At 38.3% G+C, this 20,683-nt stretch overlaps 1 protein-coding gene across 1 annotated transcript; it reads right to left on the bottom strand.

Moving 5' to 3' along the window:
* Positions 1-496: 496 nt before the first annotated feature.
* Positions 497-18,796, bottom strand: mmp11b (matrix metallopeptidase 11b). Its single transcript, XM_057360782.1, has 8 exons — positions 18,623-18,796; positions 11,044-11,339; positions 6,954-7,097; positions 4,425-4,558; positions 3,573-3,811; positions 2,895-3,099; positions 2,334-2,594; positions 497-2,187 (listed from the first exon to the last, which is right to left on the bottom strand). Exons 1-8 carry the CDS (start codon positions 18,725-18,727, stop codon positions 2,063-2,065), a joined length of 1,509 nt encoding a protein of 502 aa, XP_057216765.1. The 5' UTR covers positions 18,728-18,796; the 3' UTR covers positions 497-2,062.
* Positions 18,797-20,683: the final 1,887 nt, after the last annotated feature.

The raw sequence follows: 20,683 nt of genomic DNA, 5'->3' as shown, positions 1-20,683 counted from the left end.
TACTATGGGCATTTTAAGTCATGAACCTTTTTTACCACAAAAACATTTCCTTAAAATTATCTTTTGTGTTTTATAAACACCGTATCTTTTGAAAAATTGCAATAGAGTAAAATGGTTGGGTGCCATAATTGTCATAAGAGGTTAATAATAAGTACACGATAGATGCTACAATGGTTTTTAAATGTATATAGGTTTAATGATTTTAGACTGAAAGTCTCATGAGAAAGACATGGTTTTGACAGTTTTTGATTATGTATCTTTTTATTATTAAAAATCGATCCCTTGGTAAAAAATACACAAGGAACAAAAAAACATAATATTATAGCTGTAAGGAAAGGTAAGTTAAGAACAAAAGCTATATGGTGAGCCTTTTAAAATGATGAACATCAATAATCGCTTATTTTTTTCCAAACATTAAAACACAATAAAGAAAGAGTTTAGTTTATTGGAGCTGAAAATATAATACAATTCTTTTTACAAAAGTTTCACAAAAATTTACACAGTAAATGGATCATTAAAAACAATACCAAGAGAAATAATTGGTTACATACATATAAAAACAGTGAATTGAAAGCAAATTATTACCAGTGCTTTGTGAGAACCAAAGGGATGTTTTATCTCATCATCCCGACTACGCAGAGAGTTTATTTGAATTATTAACATGATCTAGAAAAAGACTGCATCAGTGACCTGCACTGCAACACATACATTATGAATATTCAAGAACAAGTCTTCCAGACATAAGTTAAGCCTAATGCTCAAAGTACAACATTGGTTGTAGTTCTATACTAGTTAAGGCACTTCAATGTTTCACCAACTAACATTTATTATACTTTAAAAGTCTAAAAAAAGCCTGTTTTATTTTCGACTGACAAATAATGGTCATGTTAGCACCTATATGTACTACATAATAATCTTCATATAACCATCACTGTGAGAGGTCGAAAACTACAAGATCTCAAAACCGGTTACAAAAAAAAAATGGAATGTAATGCATCATTCAGCATATTTGGCAGTGAAATAGTATAAGCTGTTGCTTATGTTAAGAATACTATAATGTACACGAGGTACGTTTTCTTTTGTTTGATTTCATGGTGACTTTAAAACTGATATATCGAAAAATTGTGCACTTTTATTTTGAAAATATGCGATTCATAAATGTATGGTTTTTTTAAACATGGGCATTAAAAGAATGTTCTGTGTTCAATTTATTTCCCTCTGTAGTAAAGTACTTGCAATGGAAGTCTCTTCGGCAAGACATTTCACGTATTATTAAAACAAATATTAAAATATACAGCTCAAAGAAAGTTAATATTTAATCATTATACATGTTAACATGAGTCTAAGGACCTGTTTGTGTATGGAAAAGACCCTTAATAAAAATACAAACTGCACTTATTTGTGCCTTCAGATGCCCCAAATACTGCCATTGTAAGGATTTTACTATGAATGTGATTTTTGCTTGTTTTTTTTTACAGATTACAAATTGTTTTCTGTGGCAACTGGGAGCATGCCACAGATGAGGAGAGTTGATACACACTGAACGTTCCTTTGAATCTTAAAATCACTGTCTTTTAAACAATTTCAACATTTTACAGTACTTCTCAAGAAGAATGGCTGTTACATGTTCCTAACACTATCAATACTGCCAACAAAATATACAGGTAATAAATAATCAAGTACACAAAACATGTCAAATATTTTAAGGCCAGAGTTTCCTGCTTTTCCTGAGAGAGAGGAGTGTATTTGAGAAGATCCGAATGTTCCGATAAAAGCATCCAACTAATGTCAGTTTCTACAAGTGAATAACCTTTTCAAGAAAAGTGGTGCAGTAAACATGAAATAGCACCTTGGGTCACAGGTGGAGCAGTTACACGGTACCTGCTCGAAATTAAAACGTGTTTGATCCAGTTGTCAAATATACAGTATATCTGACACGTTACCTGAAATAAAAAATACCAACCCTGCCGCTCGTTCAAGATCTTGCAAAAATGCAGGGAGAATTAGGTGCACAGGTGTGTTAAAAAGAGTAGAAATCAGTGATGAATATGGGATTAAGTTATCAATACAGAGCTGGGGAGCAACCGAAGAAATCCATGCCGATGTATCGGGGATAACCTTCTAGCACGTTCACTTCCACTGGATCAAACTTCCAGTACTGGTTTCCACTCAGGAAGTGTGCGAAGCCTGTGAAGACAATTACAAGGGAAATCACATTAAATTTGCAACAGTCATAATTCTATTGCACCAAATGAATATACATGTCTACATCTGATTTTCTATTTGGATTTAAGTCAGACTGTAACTGAATAAAGCCAAAGTGACAGCCGTACCGTAGCGATCTTGGAAAGCAGCGTCTATGTCATTGGGTATGCCCCTCCAGTCCCTCATGCTGCGAGCGTGAGTGGTGTCTATGCGGTTTTCCAGCAGGTTGAAACGCCAGTAGTTGCCTGATTTGAAGAAGTAGATCTTCTGGGTCTTGTCTTCTCCCCACATGAGGGCAGCTTGGATGTCGGTCACGGTTAGACCCAGCCGATGAACGGAGTCCGGCCCAGTGATCTGCCGCTCTGCGTCAAACACCCAGTAACTCTGCCCTGTAGAGACGGTGGGTGAGAGAGGTAACAAAAAAGGTGATGAATTTAACATTTAACACATATTCCTGCTTTAGTTTATTAGGCTATTGTGAAACAAAATACGAAATTTACATTTCTGTTTTTGAATTTCTCATTCTCCAAAGACTTCCATTGAAACTGAATTTGTGTAATCTAAATGTTAGTCTTAATCTATGAACCTAACATAGTTTCTATTGTATCTTTTTAATTGAATGTCTGGCCATTTTAAATGTATTATTTTGGAATTGTAACATGAGTCTTATTTATTATGAGACAGCGTACCTTGGAAGAACCAGATATTTCCAGATCTGTCCTCAAAAGCGGCATCAATTTTTTCCGGGATTCCTCTCCAGTGCCTGGACGCCAGCGCAGGATATCCAGGCTGCAGTTTACCATCACGAATCCTCCACACGTACCCCGACTTGAAGAAAAACAGCTCGCCTCGGATCATAGATACTGCATCAAAGTCTGTCTGACAAGCATCAGGCTGGGAAGAAGATAGATTAAGGCATCATAAACAGATTGGACTTCAATTTATTTGATTATGAATTGTGTTTTTCACAAAACGTATTGTCTTATTATAAGGTAAGCTGTTTACATAGGATGAAGATCTAGCTAAAGATGGGCTGGCAAATATCTACAAAAATGAATATAATGCATACATAATACCGTCACTGTCCTTCTGAAACCTTGTATTTCCAAATTTGCTGTTTTTCAGGAAATGGAAAAAACACTGAGCATTCTCAATGATTGCATACTGTGTTGTCCAAGTTGACAAGCACTTTTTATTGGTTAGATATTTGCAAAACCCAGTGATAAACATAAAGGGTGACTAATAATAATGATTTATAAATATGGAAATATGAAGATACAAGGTTCCATAAGGACAGCAGCGATATGCATTATCAAACACTATGAATAAAATAAAAGGTGAAAGATAGAATAATGCCAAACACGCACCATTGTGATTTCAATCTCATTTGTTTCTGGGGCTTCAGGCGGTATCTCGTTCTTCTCTACTTTCTCCTCCATTTGTTTGGCACCGTACAGGGACTGTATGCCCCGCTTGTCATCCACACTCAGCTGAAGCGGGTACGAGAATGAGTAGAAAGGTGACATGACAGCTCCAGGTTCTAAGGAGTGTTGCAGTCCTAAAACATGACCGATCTCATGAGCGGCAACCTGGAGGAGGTCAGTACCTACAGAAAGGATTTTGAAAATAGTCATGGGTTCTGATGACATACAGTATCTATGTTTGAATTCCTTACATGGCAATCAGCATTTATTTTACATTACAATTTAAAATTAATTATAACACACGTTAACCATATTTCACAAAGGTAAGGTCGTCCAGTGTAGTCCAGTGTTAGCGACATCTAGTGGTGAGGTTGTGAATTGCAATCAATGGCTCACTCCACCCCTCCCTTTCGAAGCACTACGGCGGCTGACTTAGGGCTAAGATGTCGTCACGTTTTTCCTTCCTTGCCGAAGGAGATAATGTATTTACGAAATGCGCTCTGTAGAGCAGTTTGTCTGTTTAGGGCTACTGTAGAAACAACATGGCGAATTCCATGTAAGGGGACCCGTGGTACTTGTAGATAGAAATAGCTCATTCTAAGGTAATTAAAACATAACGCTTCGTTATGTAAGGTCTTTATACACCTCTGAAGACATAATTATGTATATTATATTGCATTTCTGTCAATTGATCCTCCAAAACATTACACATTGGACCTTTAAATGATAAAATTGTGTTGTGAGGTCAGCATGTAAACACATTTATGTACAGATTTCTCAGACTCTCTCACTTACCCATGCTGTTGCCAATTGTCCAAGACTCGTCATAGTCAAAGTGGATGTCCCCCTCCCGATATGTTCGGGGAAAGAATGCATGGGCCAGAATACCTCCTGGGCCATCAAAGGGTAGGTTGTCTCCATGCCAGTACCTAAATGTCAAAAACAATAGCAGTTTGCTTTCTTTGTTCCGATTTGAAGTACCTGTTAGCGTAACTAAAAGAGCACACTTCATTTCACAAAATCATTAAACAAGAACGAATAGAGCATTTGCTGGGTCTCACCTCATAGCATTCCTCATTCTTTGAATCCAACATCAGATTTTTAACAGAATGCTAAATTCCACCCTGGCCGAATGGTGTTAAATAAACTGAGCCCACAATTTTCCATTGTGAAAAGTAGAGAGATTAAATTACCTACAAATCCTTGCAACATTCAGAAGAACCTTTTTCAGAAGAAATGGCAATGGCAAACTCAGATGGATGCTTGCTTCATTGATATTTCAAATCTGTCGGAACTTCCAAAGCTCTATGCTTTACTGCACGGTCAGACCTCCACATGTTTCACTTTATGCGTGATGGACACAGATATTTCCATCCGCTTTGAAGAACATCAGTAACCTTCATTAGAGCTTTAAGCGCGTGTAACAAATCCACATTAGCGCTTTAACAAGAAGCCAAATTTTTATATAGGAAACAAGGCTTTAATTTTCAAACAGCTACGTGGGCACAGAGCCATCGGCTTAAAATGAGCTGTTTGTAATACAGTACGAAACAAAATACCCTGTCATGTTTATATAACTCTCTTTGCATATAGAAAAACAAGCACTTTTGGCATTACGGCATTTGTGTGCATGCCAAATGAAGGCATATGCTCAGCAAAAAACAACAAACATTCCTCTTTGTAGTGCACTTTGTAGTTATAATCTGCTCCGATGACAGTCACGCTTTGCAACATGTAGGTTTTGTTTTTCAAACCCAAAGTGAAGCATGTTAACGCTGGGATTTCGAGCACCCTTGCGTGTCCATACGTAAAGCAAATATAAACCTGTGAACTAGCCTCGCAGATGTTCTGAGTAATGGCTTTCCTCTTCTTTCAGTGTCCTGTTACCATGCCGGTTCATAAAGTAACACACGAACGGACGTGCAGTGTAAATTTTCGACCCATAATCCTAAACCGACACCCTCTCTAATCCGCCGCTTCTACAGGAGATGAAAAGCATCTGTGTTTGTCTAGTGAAGTGGAAACCTTTCCTTTTTGTGTCCGTGCGCACACATCTCTTAAATGACAGCGTGGTGTTACAAGTTTTGGGAGACGAATGCTCAGAAAAACGAAGTGGTGAACGACATCTAAAGAAGAAGCTGAAGAGTTTATGTAACGTAAATAAAATCATACTGTAACTTTTAGAACTTGAACTCCCAATCCAGTCCCAGAATGACTTGTTTGTTAGTTTATTTATTATTAATATTGATACATATATGAAATAATATTGTTAAAGATGAGGTAACGTGCTATTTCATGCATTCTGATTTCTTTACGCTCTTAAACGTGCTGGCTTGTCATGCTTAACATGGTCAACTTGTCTAAAAACGAGTTGAACGTATGACGTACTATTTCTGTGCTCGATTCACTCCGCCAGGGTTTGTACAGGTTTCGGAAAGTTTTTTTCGAACATGGATTCCCGTTTCCTTACAAGGGTTCTTAGTCCCTTATTGGACAATTCTCCCGGAAAAGCACGCCCACGTGTCATCCAGCGAGCGAAAGAGCACGCCCACGTGCGAGCGTGAGAGAAAGAGCATGCCTAGCATCAACCAGTGTGAGAAAGAGCACGCCCATCAATGCCACTTCACTCGGCTGACGGAAGGTTAGCTGTTTGTTTGCTCACTGCATTTCGGTAAGGAATGTTATATAAACGGTGGATATAACGCTGGATTTGGAGATCGTTTGAAACTGATAGATGGAGCGGTCCCAGCGTATTGTATGTATTGTGAGGTCGTGCTGTAGTTCCGCCCAACCCCCCTGCACGCCTCCAGGCGCTCGTCTTTTTCCGGAAATAATTGTACAACTGTATTTTATAAATTTGATCAACCTAAATACTCTTCGAAGATACAAAGTATCAAGCAATGCTACTGTATAGGTACTCAAGATTAATTTGAGATTGGCAGAAACTGCGTGTGTTACCCCATCTTTAATATTCTGTTTATTTATACCATGTGGGAGCAGTTGAAACCTTGTTCTGTATCTTGCTATGTGCAATGCCACAAGAACTATACTGAACCCAAAAACAAACCCACAAGTGAGCGCTGTTTCTCATTTCACATGCTAAGAAGTTGAAACCATTTTGTTTGACTCTAAATGTCAGGAAGAGGTCAGATTGTCATTGACTTATATTTGAATGAAAGAAATCTTGTTTAATTAAACCTGGGGTTTGGGGGAAAATTGAACTGACATGAAACGTATAATACAACCCCTTTAAACCAATATAATAAAGTATGGGGTCATAATTGATTTCCAACATCTGCTATGCATTCAGGAGCGTCTTTTTACCTGTTGAAGTCGATGGTGATATCCGCCCGGCCGCTGGTGACCTCAGTAAAAGTCAATGGGGTGACGTCGCTCCAGGCCCGCAACGCCTCCTGCAGCACATGTCTGACTTTCTCTAAACTCATCTGCCAAGGCGTGCGCATGATCCTGTTACACAAACGCACACAGAAACGCTCATTACAGACCACCCAATGTGACTTTCATTTGCTCTCTGGTGCATTACCCTAATAATCCACTTTATGTGAAAGCGCTTGCTACTCTCCTTGGTGGTTCCAATGTAAACCAAAAGAGTTTGGTCTTTGGTTTGGATATAGAACTGAATCTGACAGCTGTAAAAACACAAACAGCCTGATATGAGTGCATGCTATGTGCACCCAGATATGGATTAGACACGGTGTTGACTACAACTCAACTCCTGCATTCATAAGACAAATCTGATACCTTATATTGTGACAGTGATGGCACTCCAGGTTTAGTTAAGTATGCAGGCAGGTCTAACAAAAAGACACACGTTTCTATCATATTTTAAGATGCACTTTGCACAAATCTTTCCTCTGATGTACGTCTTTAAAAAATAATACTACAACCACATCTGAAAGTATTGTGAAGCTTCTGTCCTTCTGTGACTCTGTGTTGTTTTCGTGCATGGACACCTCCACGTTTCGGTCATTATTAGCTCTGTGGGACTAGTATCGCTCTGGGGCTGCATGTTGGAGCCACAAAGCATCTCAGATTGTGGGGCCCCTGCAGTCTGCAAGCCCAGACAGGAGCTTTGACAGCAGGAGAGAGCCCAATGCTGGAGTCTGTGGATTTAAACATCGTCTCTGCCATCTTTGTTTATCCAGTTTGAGAACCCAATTCTTTTCTAAACTTTAAAAATAACATTCGTTTTTCACAACGTTACAAACCGTATTTCCTAGACTCCAGTGTGCAATGTCTCATATTTTAGGTGTGTGTGTGTGTTAACAGTCGTAGTTTGGAGCTGTATGCTGTATCAGGTGACTGAATTGACAGCAGGGGAGTGGGCGTGGGACTGAGGGTTATTCATTTTTAGTGTCTGTGAGTTCACTGTGCACATGTACGGTCCATCATTAGGTGAGGACAGAAATTACAGAGGACAGAGGGGTGCTATAACCCATAAACAACCGTCAGAGGTGTGAGTCATGACGGCTCATAAACACACGGCATTAGAATGCTGCTGACTTGGGTTTTGTTTGAGATAAAGTGCATGTGTTGCTTTCTTGACATCAGATTCTGATGAAGCAGCATAGTGCGAATTACACAATGAATTCAATTGTTTTCATGAGTTCTGCTTTAATTAACAGGTAATTTTCGAATGTTGAATCCAATATTGACACAGCTTCATCTAAAACAAACATGATGAAAGATACTGTTAATTTGTACATGTAATACATATCTGATGGAGTTAAAGGGATTGCTCACCCCAAAATAAAAATTCAGGCATAATTCATTCACTCTCTTGTCATTCCAAACCTGTATATGACTCTTGCTTCTTCAAAAGAAGATATTTTGAGAAATGCCTCTGGGATATTCCAATGGAAGTCAATGGGGGCCAGTGTTGTTTGTTGGCCAACATTCTTCAAAATATCTTTCTTTGTGTTACGCAGAAGAACGTCATACAGGTTTAGAATGACATCTGAGTGATTTGACATGATGAAAGATTTTCATTTGTAGGTGAACTATTAATGGTGGTCAGCAGACCCTCCCAAACCCCTGGCAGCTCTTATTCTACTATTAGTGTTTTTCATTTTTATCTTTACAGTATGCAGACAAAAGGACTGTACCCTCCAGCAATGTGGCTTTATGGAGAATCGTGGGAGAATTGTGGAACGGACCATAAATCAGGAGCAGTTTTAATCAGTTCAGTAGTTGTACAGGCTGATTTAAGATTTAATTCTTTGTCTGGGTTCTCATCTCACCCCCTGCTGAGAGGTTAACTAAAAACTCTCTTACCACAACACACATGAGTGCTCTAAAGTGTAACATTGTGTCTGACGGGGTCATGACCTCACGACTCCACATTACAGACTGATGGACTATGTCCGGTGGAGATCTCCTCTGACAAAGATGGTAAGGCAAATCCATCACAACGTAAAGTGGTGACCAGACAACCACAATAGAGAGGTCAGTATGTCATTCACAATGGGTTCTTAAAAACCAAAGAAATTCAAGTCGACCTGACATAGTGCCTATTTGTAAGTGTGTGTGCGTGGAGGGAGGAGAAAAGCATCTTAAAGGGGTCATATGGTGCGAACACGTGTTTTTCTGTGTCTTTGGTGTGTTATAAGTTGCCCATGCATGTATTAGACACGTAAAATTGCAAAAATTTAAGTGTCGGAACAAAAGATGCATTCTATCTAAAAGCGAATGCTCACCCAGACCTGCCTGAAACACCTCGTGTAACCACACCCCCACAAATCTACGTCAGTTCGTGGTATGATTTGACTAAGACCGCCCAAATGTATACGCAAGTAAGGTGGGCGTACCTGTCAGTACAATTGCTTTGGAACCTGATGTTCCAAATATGGTAAGAGGAGTTACATTTCCGTCACACGCTTGCAGTGTTCGACCAATCACTACACACTGGTTAACTGGCCAATCATAGCACACCTCGCTTTTCAGAGCGATGAGCTTTGTAAAAATTCTGTGCGTTTCAGAGAGGCGGGGCAAAGAGGAGATACAAACATGCACCGCTAGATGTCGCTAAATTTCAAACACTGGATCTTAAATAAACATAATTATTGTAATATTTTAAAAAGTTTTGTGTGAACCTTTACAAATAAAATGTAACGCCTTGTGAAGACACTTCGTGTGGTCCTCACAAGCATAAAAGGCCCCATAAATCAACCAAATCATGTTTTGCTTTGAATCAGGTTTAGAGCTGGAAAATATAATTTGATATTGAAGTATGTGAGATGTCCTCACGAATATAGCAAAACAAATCAATATGTGTTTTTACTTAAACATGTGTGTGCGTTAAAGTAAATACTTTACTTTTTTAAGTCAAAGGGGGCTTATGGGAGCAGATACATTTTTCTGGCTGTGCTCTGGAGCCATGAAGTCCCGAGATTGAGACAGTTTACTGCTTCTAATTAAATGGGTTTAAAGCAGAAGAGTGTGTGCGGTTTTCTTCAGACCTGATAACAACTATAAGAAATATGAGAAGATAAAGTGAGGATTAGCTGTTTGAAACAGGTATTTCTTGTGCGCGCAGAAAAAATACTGTAATTCTGCTTAAAAAATGAGGAAGAACTACAAATTTTGAATGTTAAAGAGTACATAACTAGGGATTTTTAAGGTCCTACTTTGGTTTATGGAGTGTCCAACAACAAGTTTATGTTCATAGAAGGTGTAAAAACACTATTATTTTGTAATAATCGGCAGTTATTCTTACCTTACTTCATGACTGACTCTCAAATGATTCGTTCCGTGATTCATCCGTCTAATCCCCTCCTTTCCACTACCCTAGTCTGATGTGATTGGTCAGATGGTCTAGTCTGCTGTGATTGGTCTACTGAGAATGAGGCTCACGAGCTACAGTGTTTGGGGGAGAAGAGTGAAGTTTTCGCGGGCAGTCCTAGCAAAACGTAGGCAGGGACTATATGTAGTGACGTAAATCCGCAGCGGTTCGCGAATCGGACTAGGGCGCGACTCGTTTGCGTGATTCAGAGTCGACTTTTTTCCAAGCCAATAACTTTGTTGTTCATATACCTTCGGATTTACAACTTGGCAGACTGCTTACTTTCAAACACGGCAACATTACACACTGCATGAAATGTAATTTTCATGATCTCATGTTATGTACTCTTTAAATAACAAGCCAGAAAAACCCCTTGGATATAGCAACGTGTGTTAGGAGTGGCTGTCTGGGTATGAGAAATATTTGTTTCTATTAAGAGCTATTTATCAAAGCCCTTATGTGGCAGATGATATGCAAGTCTAAAAATATTACCCTGGTGATACATCAAAGTTTCTACATCCACATATTTATGATTTTATGCATTACATTTGGCTATAAAATTAGCAGGTGTAGAGGCAACTGGTTGCAATGCTATCCGTGCAAAAACTTTACCTGTATGTGAGGTCTGTTTTGTCCCATCGTCCTCCAAACAAAACAAATCGTTTTTGGCGATGACGACCCCCAAGCAAGGCTCCTTTGTGAGTGGAGTAGTGAAAGGCGCTCCCTCCTTTCTGCGAGGGGTAGTCTGGAACTCCACAGCGAGGTCTGTTCCAGTCAGAACCGTTTTTGGGTAGAGACATGTGTGGCTTCACTCTCTTATTGCTAAATTCTTCATTGAGTGTCTCCTGATCATGATGAAGTCTGCTCCTTTTTTTAAGGCCCTGGTGATGAGTCTTGGGAGGCCAGTCCTGTAAACAAATATATGAACCGTCAAACGCACACCTGAAGGGATAATTAACTTTTCGTTTTGTCATCATTTATTCACCCTCATGTCATTAAAAACCTATAACTCTTTCCTCTTCAAAAGAAGATATTTTGAGAAATGCCTCAGTTCCTTGTGGAACACAAAAGAAGATATTTTGAGAAAATGTTTTAGTGGTTTTGTGTCTATTCAATGGAAGTCAATGGGGGGCCAGTGTTGTTTGGTTACATTCTTCAAAATATCTTCTTTTGTGTTCTGCAGAAGAAATTCATACATGTTTGGAATGGCAAGTAAATGATGTAAGAGTTTTTGTTATTTTTGGGTGAACTATGCCTTTAAACCATAAAGGCTGAGGCAGATATAAAGTGCCTGGTGTTTTTAAATGGTTCCTTACCAGCCAAATTCATATAAACCCACCCCCAAGTCTTTATAACGTTCTGGTGACTAGATGACCTAGATGATCTCAATTTGTCAAATTATGTAGAAGATGGTCTTACATCAGAAATAATTTGAGGAGGCATTATCGCACTCGATTTCCTCAGGCAAATTTTGAGAAAATGGTTCTGTTAATTGACTGGGAGGTGAGCTGCCTAGAGGTAAAGTCAGACTGGCCTAATTTCTCTCCGTTCTTCCCGTCACCCCCCGTTTTTCCTGGTTGCAGTTCTGAGCTCCAGCTGTGCTACAGACTACGCTCTCTCTCTCTAATTTGAGTTTGGTTATGAGGCCAGGGGGGTATAGGGTGAACTTTTTCAAAATGCTTTTAAAACATCCTTTGTGGCTCTAGCCATAGGGGGCTTTTAAAAGCAGTAATTTCAAGACAAACTATACTTGAACAGCAATAAAATGTTTAGAAATATATAGCAGGAGGTCTGAAAGCCTGAAAAGAAAAATGTTATTTAAAACTGTGATTACAGAGAGAACATAGGAGCGCCCATCTCATGATAAAATAGCATGCACTCTTATAAAAATGCTTAAAAGGTTGTTTACATCGATGCCATAGATAGAGGAATCATTTTTGGTTAAACAAAGACCCATTCAGTCAAAGGTTCCTTAAAGAACATCTTTCTTACCTTTTTATAATCTGAAGAACCTTTTTAGAGACAAGATTTTTGTTTTTGTGAGATGAGAGAAACATCCGAGAGACAGGAGATTTAAGATAGTTTGAAATTTGCTCTTATTTTAATCTCATGACGTCTGTCAATTTATAGGAGAAACAATAGAGATATTAAAGAGATCTCATATATTTCTTTCAATCAGATGAGTTTTTGTTATGTGCTTTGTTATTAGAGTCCTGAAATTTTTCATGTATTGTACACAAACAGCAACACTTCACCCCTACCCTATATTTGCAGCACCAGCAAAGTCTAACATTATGTCCTAACCAGGTATGATGATATAGACAGAAACAATGCTTATCAAAGTTAGAACACAAGACCATTTCCAACAAATAAAAGAAAAACAATCGAATATTCGTCTGCAAGTTGAGACAGATAGTACCTTAGTAAAAAAAAATGCACTGACATGTGAACTTGATAGCAATGCTAAAACATGACCCCCACACCCCCGGCAAAGAGGAACCACACAAATTCCACAGAACGAAGTGAAGAATCCTCTGCACTTCATGCACTCTCTGTTTCTCTCCAATCTGCTGAGTGAGCACGGGCTCTTCATGGGCTGAACCATTATTAAATGCTCATACATGTTGAAAGCATGTCATTTAAGCACTGTCACTAATGCACGCTTTTTGTACAACAGTCAAGATTGTTTACTGTGGAGCAGTCGAAACTCTCAGCGATGACAATCGGGTCTCTAGTTTTCTTAAGCAGCAATGCAACTGGAAGAAAAACACCCGGGTGTCTCTGGTTCAACAGGAGTCAAGGGTCAAAGGTTAAAGTCTAAGTCAACAAAACAGAGCCCTTGGGCCAAAACACACATGGTCCCATTTCAAACCTAACACTTGGTAGATAGTCTACTTGTTGTTAAAAGTATAATTGTTGTTAAAGTAAAATACATTTTTTTATGTATTTATCAAAAGTAAAACTTTTTTCGTATAAAAAATATAAATATATTATTAATATATAAAATATGACATACTATAAAAAATATAAAAATGCATAATCTATATAATATAATTCCTAAAAATTATAAAACATAAAAACTTATCCAACTGATTTTGCAACCACATTTTATAACAAGTTTAGGTTATCATATTTTATAAGAGGTGGAGGTGATAAGTGCAAAAAAGATGGCTGGGGTTTGATGATGTAATGCCAGATAGGTGTGTATTAGCACCTGAAATTGCTAAGCAAAGCTAAAGCCAAAACTCAAGACAAGCAGCATGCAAGTCGAGACTCATTATTTGCTCACAAATCAATCTATCATTAGCCTTCATGAAACATCTTTATGCATCTATGAGTAATCTTTTCTTGTATCATTTATAAGCGCAACAATCATCCCAACACAAACTTCTCACTTTAATTTCAATCTTTTCTCAACCAGACATTCCTCAAGTCTGGACGAATTTTACAGGATCCACCTGCATGGAGTGAAATAAGTAAAGCTTTGAATATTTATTCACCCACAGGAACTTCTTCAGATTTACAACTGTGGTTACACGTGTTCCATATAAAACAAAGGTCTCTCTTTTAAACTTTATCACGTGGAAGTGTTGGGCCAATTTTCTCCTCAGGTGACGTTTTTATGATAGCTCCCTGACAGATATATGCTTTTCATCAGCTGAGATATAAACACAATTGCAAATTATTTTACCTCAAGCAATATTCACACTTTTACACATCAAAAGATCTGGCATGTGGTATTAGACAATATAGAAAATCCATTCTCAATTTAAGATCCAGTGCATGAAATTTAGCGACATCTAGTGGTGAGATTGCAAATTGCAATCAATGGTTTACTTCACCACTCCCCTTCCCTTTCGAAACACTACGGTGGCTGACAACATGATAAGTTATTGGCTGTAGAGCAGTTTGTCCGTTTAGGGCTACTGTACATACAACATGGCCAATTCAATGTAAGGAGACCCATGGTGTATGCAGATAGAAATAGCTCATTCTAAGGTAATAAAAACAACGCTTCATTATGTAAGGTCTTTATACACCTCTGAACACTTAGTTATGTATATTACACTGCATTTCTGTCCATAGATCCTCTAAAAAATTACACACTGGACCTTAAAATAAATGGAGTAAACTCTACATAAATAATATACTGCTCATGGATACAGATTAATTTCTGTTATCATAACATGTGCACCTGTGCATTTCTAACGTGACACAGTTAAGTTTTCAGGTAAGAACAAAACGCAACGGCCATGAGCTTTGGGAAAATCTAGAAGAATAGAACTGACATGTCAGAGCAAGAACTTGGTTTGGAGTGGGCTGGAGTTCCTGGCCTCGTGCCAACTCCATAGGGCTTCTGAGGATAACCTCTTTGTTTGGTAGCCAAATCATTCCCTTGGGGGCATCCGGCTGATGTCATCTCCGACCACATCCCAGTGTCTGCACCAGGGAAGCACCATACTGTAAATTTAAAAACACGCTCAAACATACTCAAATTCCTTTCTGGATTCGTATCACTGATTTAATACTGAGTCAGCAAGACTTAAAATACAGCCAAGAGCACTTTCAATCTTCCAGCCTCCCTTACATTTACATTTACATTTATTCATTTGGCAGATGCTTTTATCTAAAGCGACTTACAAGTAGGAGAGCATATAAACATTTTGTCAACACGCTAAACAGTACCGTTAGTTTACAAGGCCATGCTACTAGGAGGATTAAAGCTGGAGTAAGCAAAGGAGAGAATGGACAGCAAGACCTTTTTTAGACAGACAGTCAGACAGTTATTGGTTAGTCAAATAAATGCGGAACAGGCATGTTTTGAGCTGTTTTTTGAAAGTTGTGAAGGATGCTGCAGTTCGGGTGGAGGCTGGCAGTTCATTCCAACACAGGGGAACCGAATGAGTAAAGGTTTTTGCAAGCGATTTGGTGCCTCGCTGTGATGGAACAACCAGGCGTCGCTCATTTTCAGGCTCAAGATGACGGGAGGGGGTGTAGACCTGGAGCAGTGAGTTAAGGTAAAGGGGTGAATTTGCCGTTATCGTTCTGAAGGCCAGTGTCCGAGAATTAAACTAGATGCAGGCTGCAACTGGCAGCCAGTGAAGTGAAATCAGGAGGGGTGTTACATGGGTTCTTTTGGCCTTAAACGTCTGATCCAGGCATGCAGACATCTCTTACTTAGTAAATAATACTGTATGTCACTTTCAAGTGACCATGCAGAGAGAAATGGCAAACAAGACGTTCCATTGGCACATTAAAATAGGCCACACTTGAGATAAAGAATGAACATGCCAGAGGAAATCAGACTAGTGTAAATATTTACTACCAAAAACCCTCAGAGATCTGCATTCTTTCTGGTAGTATACACATGTGATTACAACGAAAGGGAAGGTTGTTTTGTGGGAACAGGATAGGACTATGTTGATGGAAAATGATAGATGTAACCATTCAATACCACGGTCTACGCAGATGAGTTTGTACGGAAATAGCTAGTGGACTACTGCACTGGAAACATGTGTACCCAGAGGAATATGTTATTGCTCAGAGGCTGCTCTTTCATAGCTCAGCTTTGTTCTGATGAATACAGTAAGATGAAAAAGATATTTGGAAGAATGCTTGTAACCAAACAGTTACTGGACCCAACTGACTTTAGTAGAAAAATATTACTTTAGCCTAATACTATATCATTTTTTGTTCACAAAGATATTTTGAAGAATGTGGGACAGCAAACGGTTCTGGGGCACTTTTGACTATATTGTAATTTTTCCTACTATGGTAGTCAATGGGGTCTAAGAACTGTTTGGTTCCAAGCGTTCGTCCAAATATCTTTCTCTGTGTTCAACCAAACAAAGACATTTGTACAGGTTTGAAACAACTAGAGTGAGTAATTCATGACAGAATTTAAATTTTTGGGTGAACTATCTCTTTAATGTAAAAAATCTTCTGGATTTGGGTAAATTTGATGAGAAATGTTTGAGTTCATATTGAAATCTTCAATAATAGTGACTTTTCATTGCAAACTTTGCAAATCTGAGATCATTTGGTGACACTATTGAGATCTCTTCTGTAACCCTAATAGATTTCTGGCTCTTTTCGCAAGAGAAATATCTGAGAGACGCAGGCAAAAGTTTGCATTTGCTCTTCATTTAATCTCATTGATGTCGGTGAGAAAAAAATAGAGATGTTAAAGAGATCTCTTTTATTTTATTTTATGGGCATTGCATTGTTTTTCAACTTAAAAGAGTTCGCAAATGACAAATATTATGATTCGATGAAGTGCTTTGATATGGCACAGCTGTAGACGTGTTGTAGATCAATGTGTAAAGTTTAGGTGACAAAAAATCTGTGATATATATTAGAACCAGGTACGACGGTGTTGCTGGTGTCAGTCATGCTCGCATTTGTCCCTGTGAGCAAGAAACCTAAACCCAAAGGAGGTGCGTAAGCAGGTGACCTTGACCTTACGCTTTACTCTCCGAACCCTTGTGTGTGTATGCCTGTGGCATCTGGATAGGTTCAGCTTGAAAATGTATCTGTGTACCTTTTTCTCAAATGTTTGGAGATTGGGTCAAGAGGACAAGCCACACTTAAGAACTGATGCTTTGTGGAACTAGAATAAACTTAAAGATGCTTCATAAAACCATAACAAAACACATTACACATGTGAGAATTAAACTATTTGTGATAATGTAGTAGAACTTATATCAAGACTGCATTTGTTGTTGATCTCTTTTCTCTTGCTCTTTTGATGCCTTTGGAAATACATTATAGATTACACGCTAAGCACGTTTGGCTTCTAAGATGTTGCATAATACTTTGGGAGTTTTAATAAAGTTGTCAAGCATGCACAATGCCTTTTACAAACACATCAGCGTTTTTCTCTGGGGTAAATGTAAATGCAGTGGTGGCTATCTGGATACTTCCATTTTTCCTCTGTCAGCAAACACAGGGTTTGTTATCCTTCGCAACGTGCCAGATGACTTGCCCCTGCCTGCATAATCTCCTGCTCGGGCTTTGTCAACATTCAAGAACAAATTGACAGCACATGCTCGGCATCACAGCTGCCCCTCTACATTCAGAAATTAGTCTTTAAAGAGGTCTGGAGCTGGTTTAAATGCAGGTGCCATTCTCGTGTCACTGGCAAAGTGTCTCAAGACAAAGTCAATAAAGATGCTTTTAAATCCTTTGATAGAATGCAATTATTCCTTTTCATTTGGCTTTGTGTCTGTGGCTAGTTTCAGCTGTTTTCATCCCTGTTAAAACTAACCTCTCTTTATTCCCAGACTCAAATAGATGAGTGTTTTTTTTGCCTCCGCCAATATTTTTCCTAATCTCTTTTTGGGTCTTTGCCAACTGGGTTACAACAGCCATCTGTAGCTTTTCTTTGTCAACTTCCTCTAAGCCATTGGAGACGCTTTCTTTGTACAACGTTTTTGCAGGTTTTAGTTCTTAGAGGATCAGCAGGAAGTTTACATTATAAGACTACATTACACATCATATTTAGGAATCTTCTAAACAAATTCAGCACTAATGAGTAGACTACTAATAATGAGCTACTTAAATGTGGCATACTGACAAAACAAACAATGCAAGCATAGAATTCATTATGCACACAAAGCATAGAACATGCAGACTTACAATGACACTCTGAACCTGTCTGGCATTTTCAAACACACTACCTGAAAAAAACATTTGAGTCTTCAATGTCCCACCTCTTAAACAAATTGTTAGATTATATATAACATAATCTTATTTTAATACAACCAAGACAAATCACATGCATTTTATCACTCCCGTTATGCTACATTGACTTGTATTGTTCCAAAGCACCTATATTGACACATATCTTTGTAGTTCACAGGTACTGGCTTTTGGTTAATTTTCTCGTATGCCACATTGTGTTTATTTCAGGCTGTTTGAAGTAGACGCCTCTTAAAGCAGACGACAAAGTTCTAATACATCATGCAAGGTGCAATTTGAATTTCACCATACGAAACCCTGTTTATGTTGTTTAATAGAACATCTCTAGCAAACAGTCATTTGAATGGACAGTCTGAATGCAAATGGTCAAGTTTGTAATATGCAATGCAAAATTAAACTTTAAATAGTTTGTGCCCCGTTTCGGGTCTATAGCTATTAGCTCTTTCGATAGGCTATATAAAAGTTGCATATAAATAATATATTCACTCACCGCAGTTTTGTAACGGTGGCTATTTTTCACTTCTGGCACCGGTAGAGAATAAATGCACACTAAGCAGTAAATGACTGCGGCGAGAAGTTGTGCGGATCGCATCATCCTCAGATCTGACTCGGAGCCGCACACACCACCTGCGCGCGAGGAGCTGTATAGCACGAGCGGAGAGCGCGCGCGCCTGTCTGGGCTTTATTGTGACTTGTGCAGACAACCCAAGGGATTTTATACCCTCTGTTGTCTTTGTTCTGTTTTCTTCAAATTACACATTTCATGGGCTGGAGTGGCAAGTTCACCGGCGGTCACGTGATCCAGCCCTCCATTCCTCTCGCGCGCTCCGGTGGGTAGTAGGCAGGAAGGATTGGTTTTCAGTGGGTTAGTAGGAGAGTTTGAGGGGTAAGAGCGTCTTTCTTCTTTAACAGCTATCCCTGGTGGAAAAAAACAATCCCCTGCCCAACACAATATACATTTTAACGAATGTATTGGTTATAATGAGAATTATACTTTACATGGTATATAAAGGTGTCTATTGGTGGAATATTAAACGCTGGAATGATGCCCAAAACACACTACGAAAAGGAAGGTTGTAGTGTTTTTAATAGAAAAAGCTAATGGTTCATTATGTTTTTAATGTAGATCATTAGATTTCTATGTTTTTCTGCTAACCCTGCTGAAAAAACCAATAGAAACCCAACAGAAACCATTACAGAAATTCTAATGGTTTCCATTAAAATACCATTATGAACCATTAGCTTTTCCATTAAAACCATTACAAAATTATTTTTTGTAGTGTGTTTTGGCCATTATTCCAATAGGATTTAACATCCCACCAATCACATACCAGTAGAACCATTACCCTGCAGCAAACCCTGCTGAAAAAAGCAATAGCAACCATTAAAGAAGTTATAGTGGTTTATGGGTTTAAAGGCATTTGTATTGGTTTTAATGGAAACTGTAATGGTTCTACTGGTATGTGATGGATTCTATTGGTGGGATGTTAAATCCTACTGGAAAAATGCCAAAACACACTACAAAAAGAATTTTGTAATGAAAAAAGCTAAAGGTTCATAATGGTATTATTATGGAAACCATAAGAAATTCTGTAAGGGTTTCTGTTGGGTTTCTATTGTTTTTTTTCAGCAGGGAAAAACAATGCAAATGTTTTCCATAACAAATACCATTTTAAACTACCAACTGGCATTAAAACCATTACAAAATTCCTTTATGAGTGTGTTTTCGGTCACCAGTAGAGACCATTGGAGACCATTATAGCTTCCATAAATCCAATACATTTCCATTATAACCATTGGAAAAGGGAATTCTGAAATGCCCTGCTGAAAAAAACTATAGAAACCCAATAGAAACCATTACAGAAATTCTATTGGTTTCCATTAAAATACCATTATGAACCAATAGCTGTTTCCGTTAAAACCATTACAAAAAGCATTTTTATAATGTGTTTTGGGCATTATTCCAGTAGGATTTAACATCCCACCAATAGATTCCATCACACACCAGTAGAACCATTACAGTTTCCATTTAAACCAATACAAATCCCTATAAAACCATTAAAACCATTACAACGTCCTTAATGGTTTCTATGGTTTTTTCAGCAGGGTGGTTTCTGTTGTTTCAACGGGGCATTGTTGTCCTGCCAACCACATATTCAGTCTTTTATTCAATACACGTTCCTGAGTATTATTGTTTCTGTTTTCCATTCTGTTTATTATTGTTAGATGTTTTCCATCTAACTTCTATAGACACAATTGAGGAGCATCTGCGTCATTCCTTTTATGCAATTATGCAATACAAAAAATACAGAAATCACTATAACAATAAAAAAAATTATTGCCATTGCGTAAATAGCCAGTGCAAATAAAGGCATTGCATAATTGGAATGACCCACCTCTTTAATTTAAACACAGAGCTATTATAGGAACCACTGGTGCTTAGCGCCTACAGGGTTAATGGCTTTACTTGTTTAAAATTCAAGCTGTTTTTATACTTTAAGACAAAGCTTGTGTTCTGTATTTGGCTCAGAAAGTGGCACGCTTGATTTAT

Source organism: Triplophysa rosa, linkage group LG19, assembly GCF_024868665.1.
Source record: "Triplophysa rosa linkage group LG19, Trosa_1v2, whole genome shotgun sequence".
Taxonomy (NCBI): domain Eukaryota; kingdom Metazoa; phylum Chordata; class Actinopteri; order Cypriniformes; family Nemacheilidae; genus Triplophysa; species Triplophysa rosa.
Note: the sequence above shows the minus strand (reverse complement) of the source record. Positions and strands in the feature narration are given on the sequence as shown.

Excerpts from the sequence above, each read along its gene's own strand:
- mmp11b (XM_057360782.1), bottom strand. The coding sequence starts at position 18,727 with ATGATGCGATCCGCACAACTTCTCGCCGCAGTCATTTACTGCTTAGTG. Across the intron at positions 3,100-3,572 it reads ATGAGATTGAAATCACAATG|CCTGATGCTTGTCAGACAGA; the intron begins GTGCGTGTTTGG and ends TCTTCTTCCCAG. Across the intron at positions 2,595-2,894 it reads AAATATCTGGTTCTTCCAAG|GGCAGAGTTACTGGGTGTTT; the intron begins GTACGCTGTCTC and ends CCGTCTCTACAG.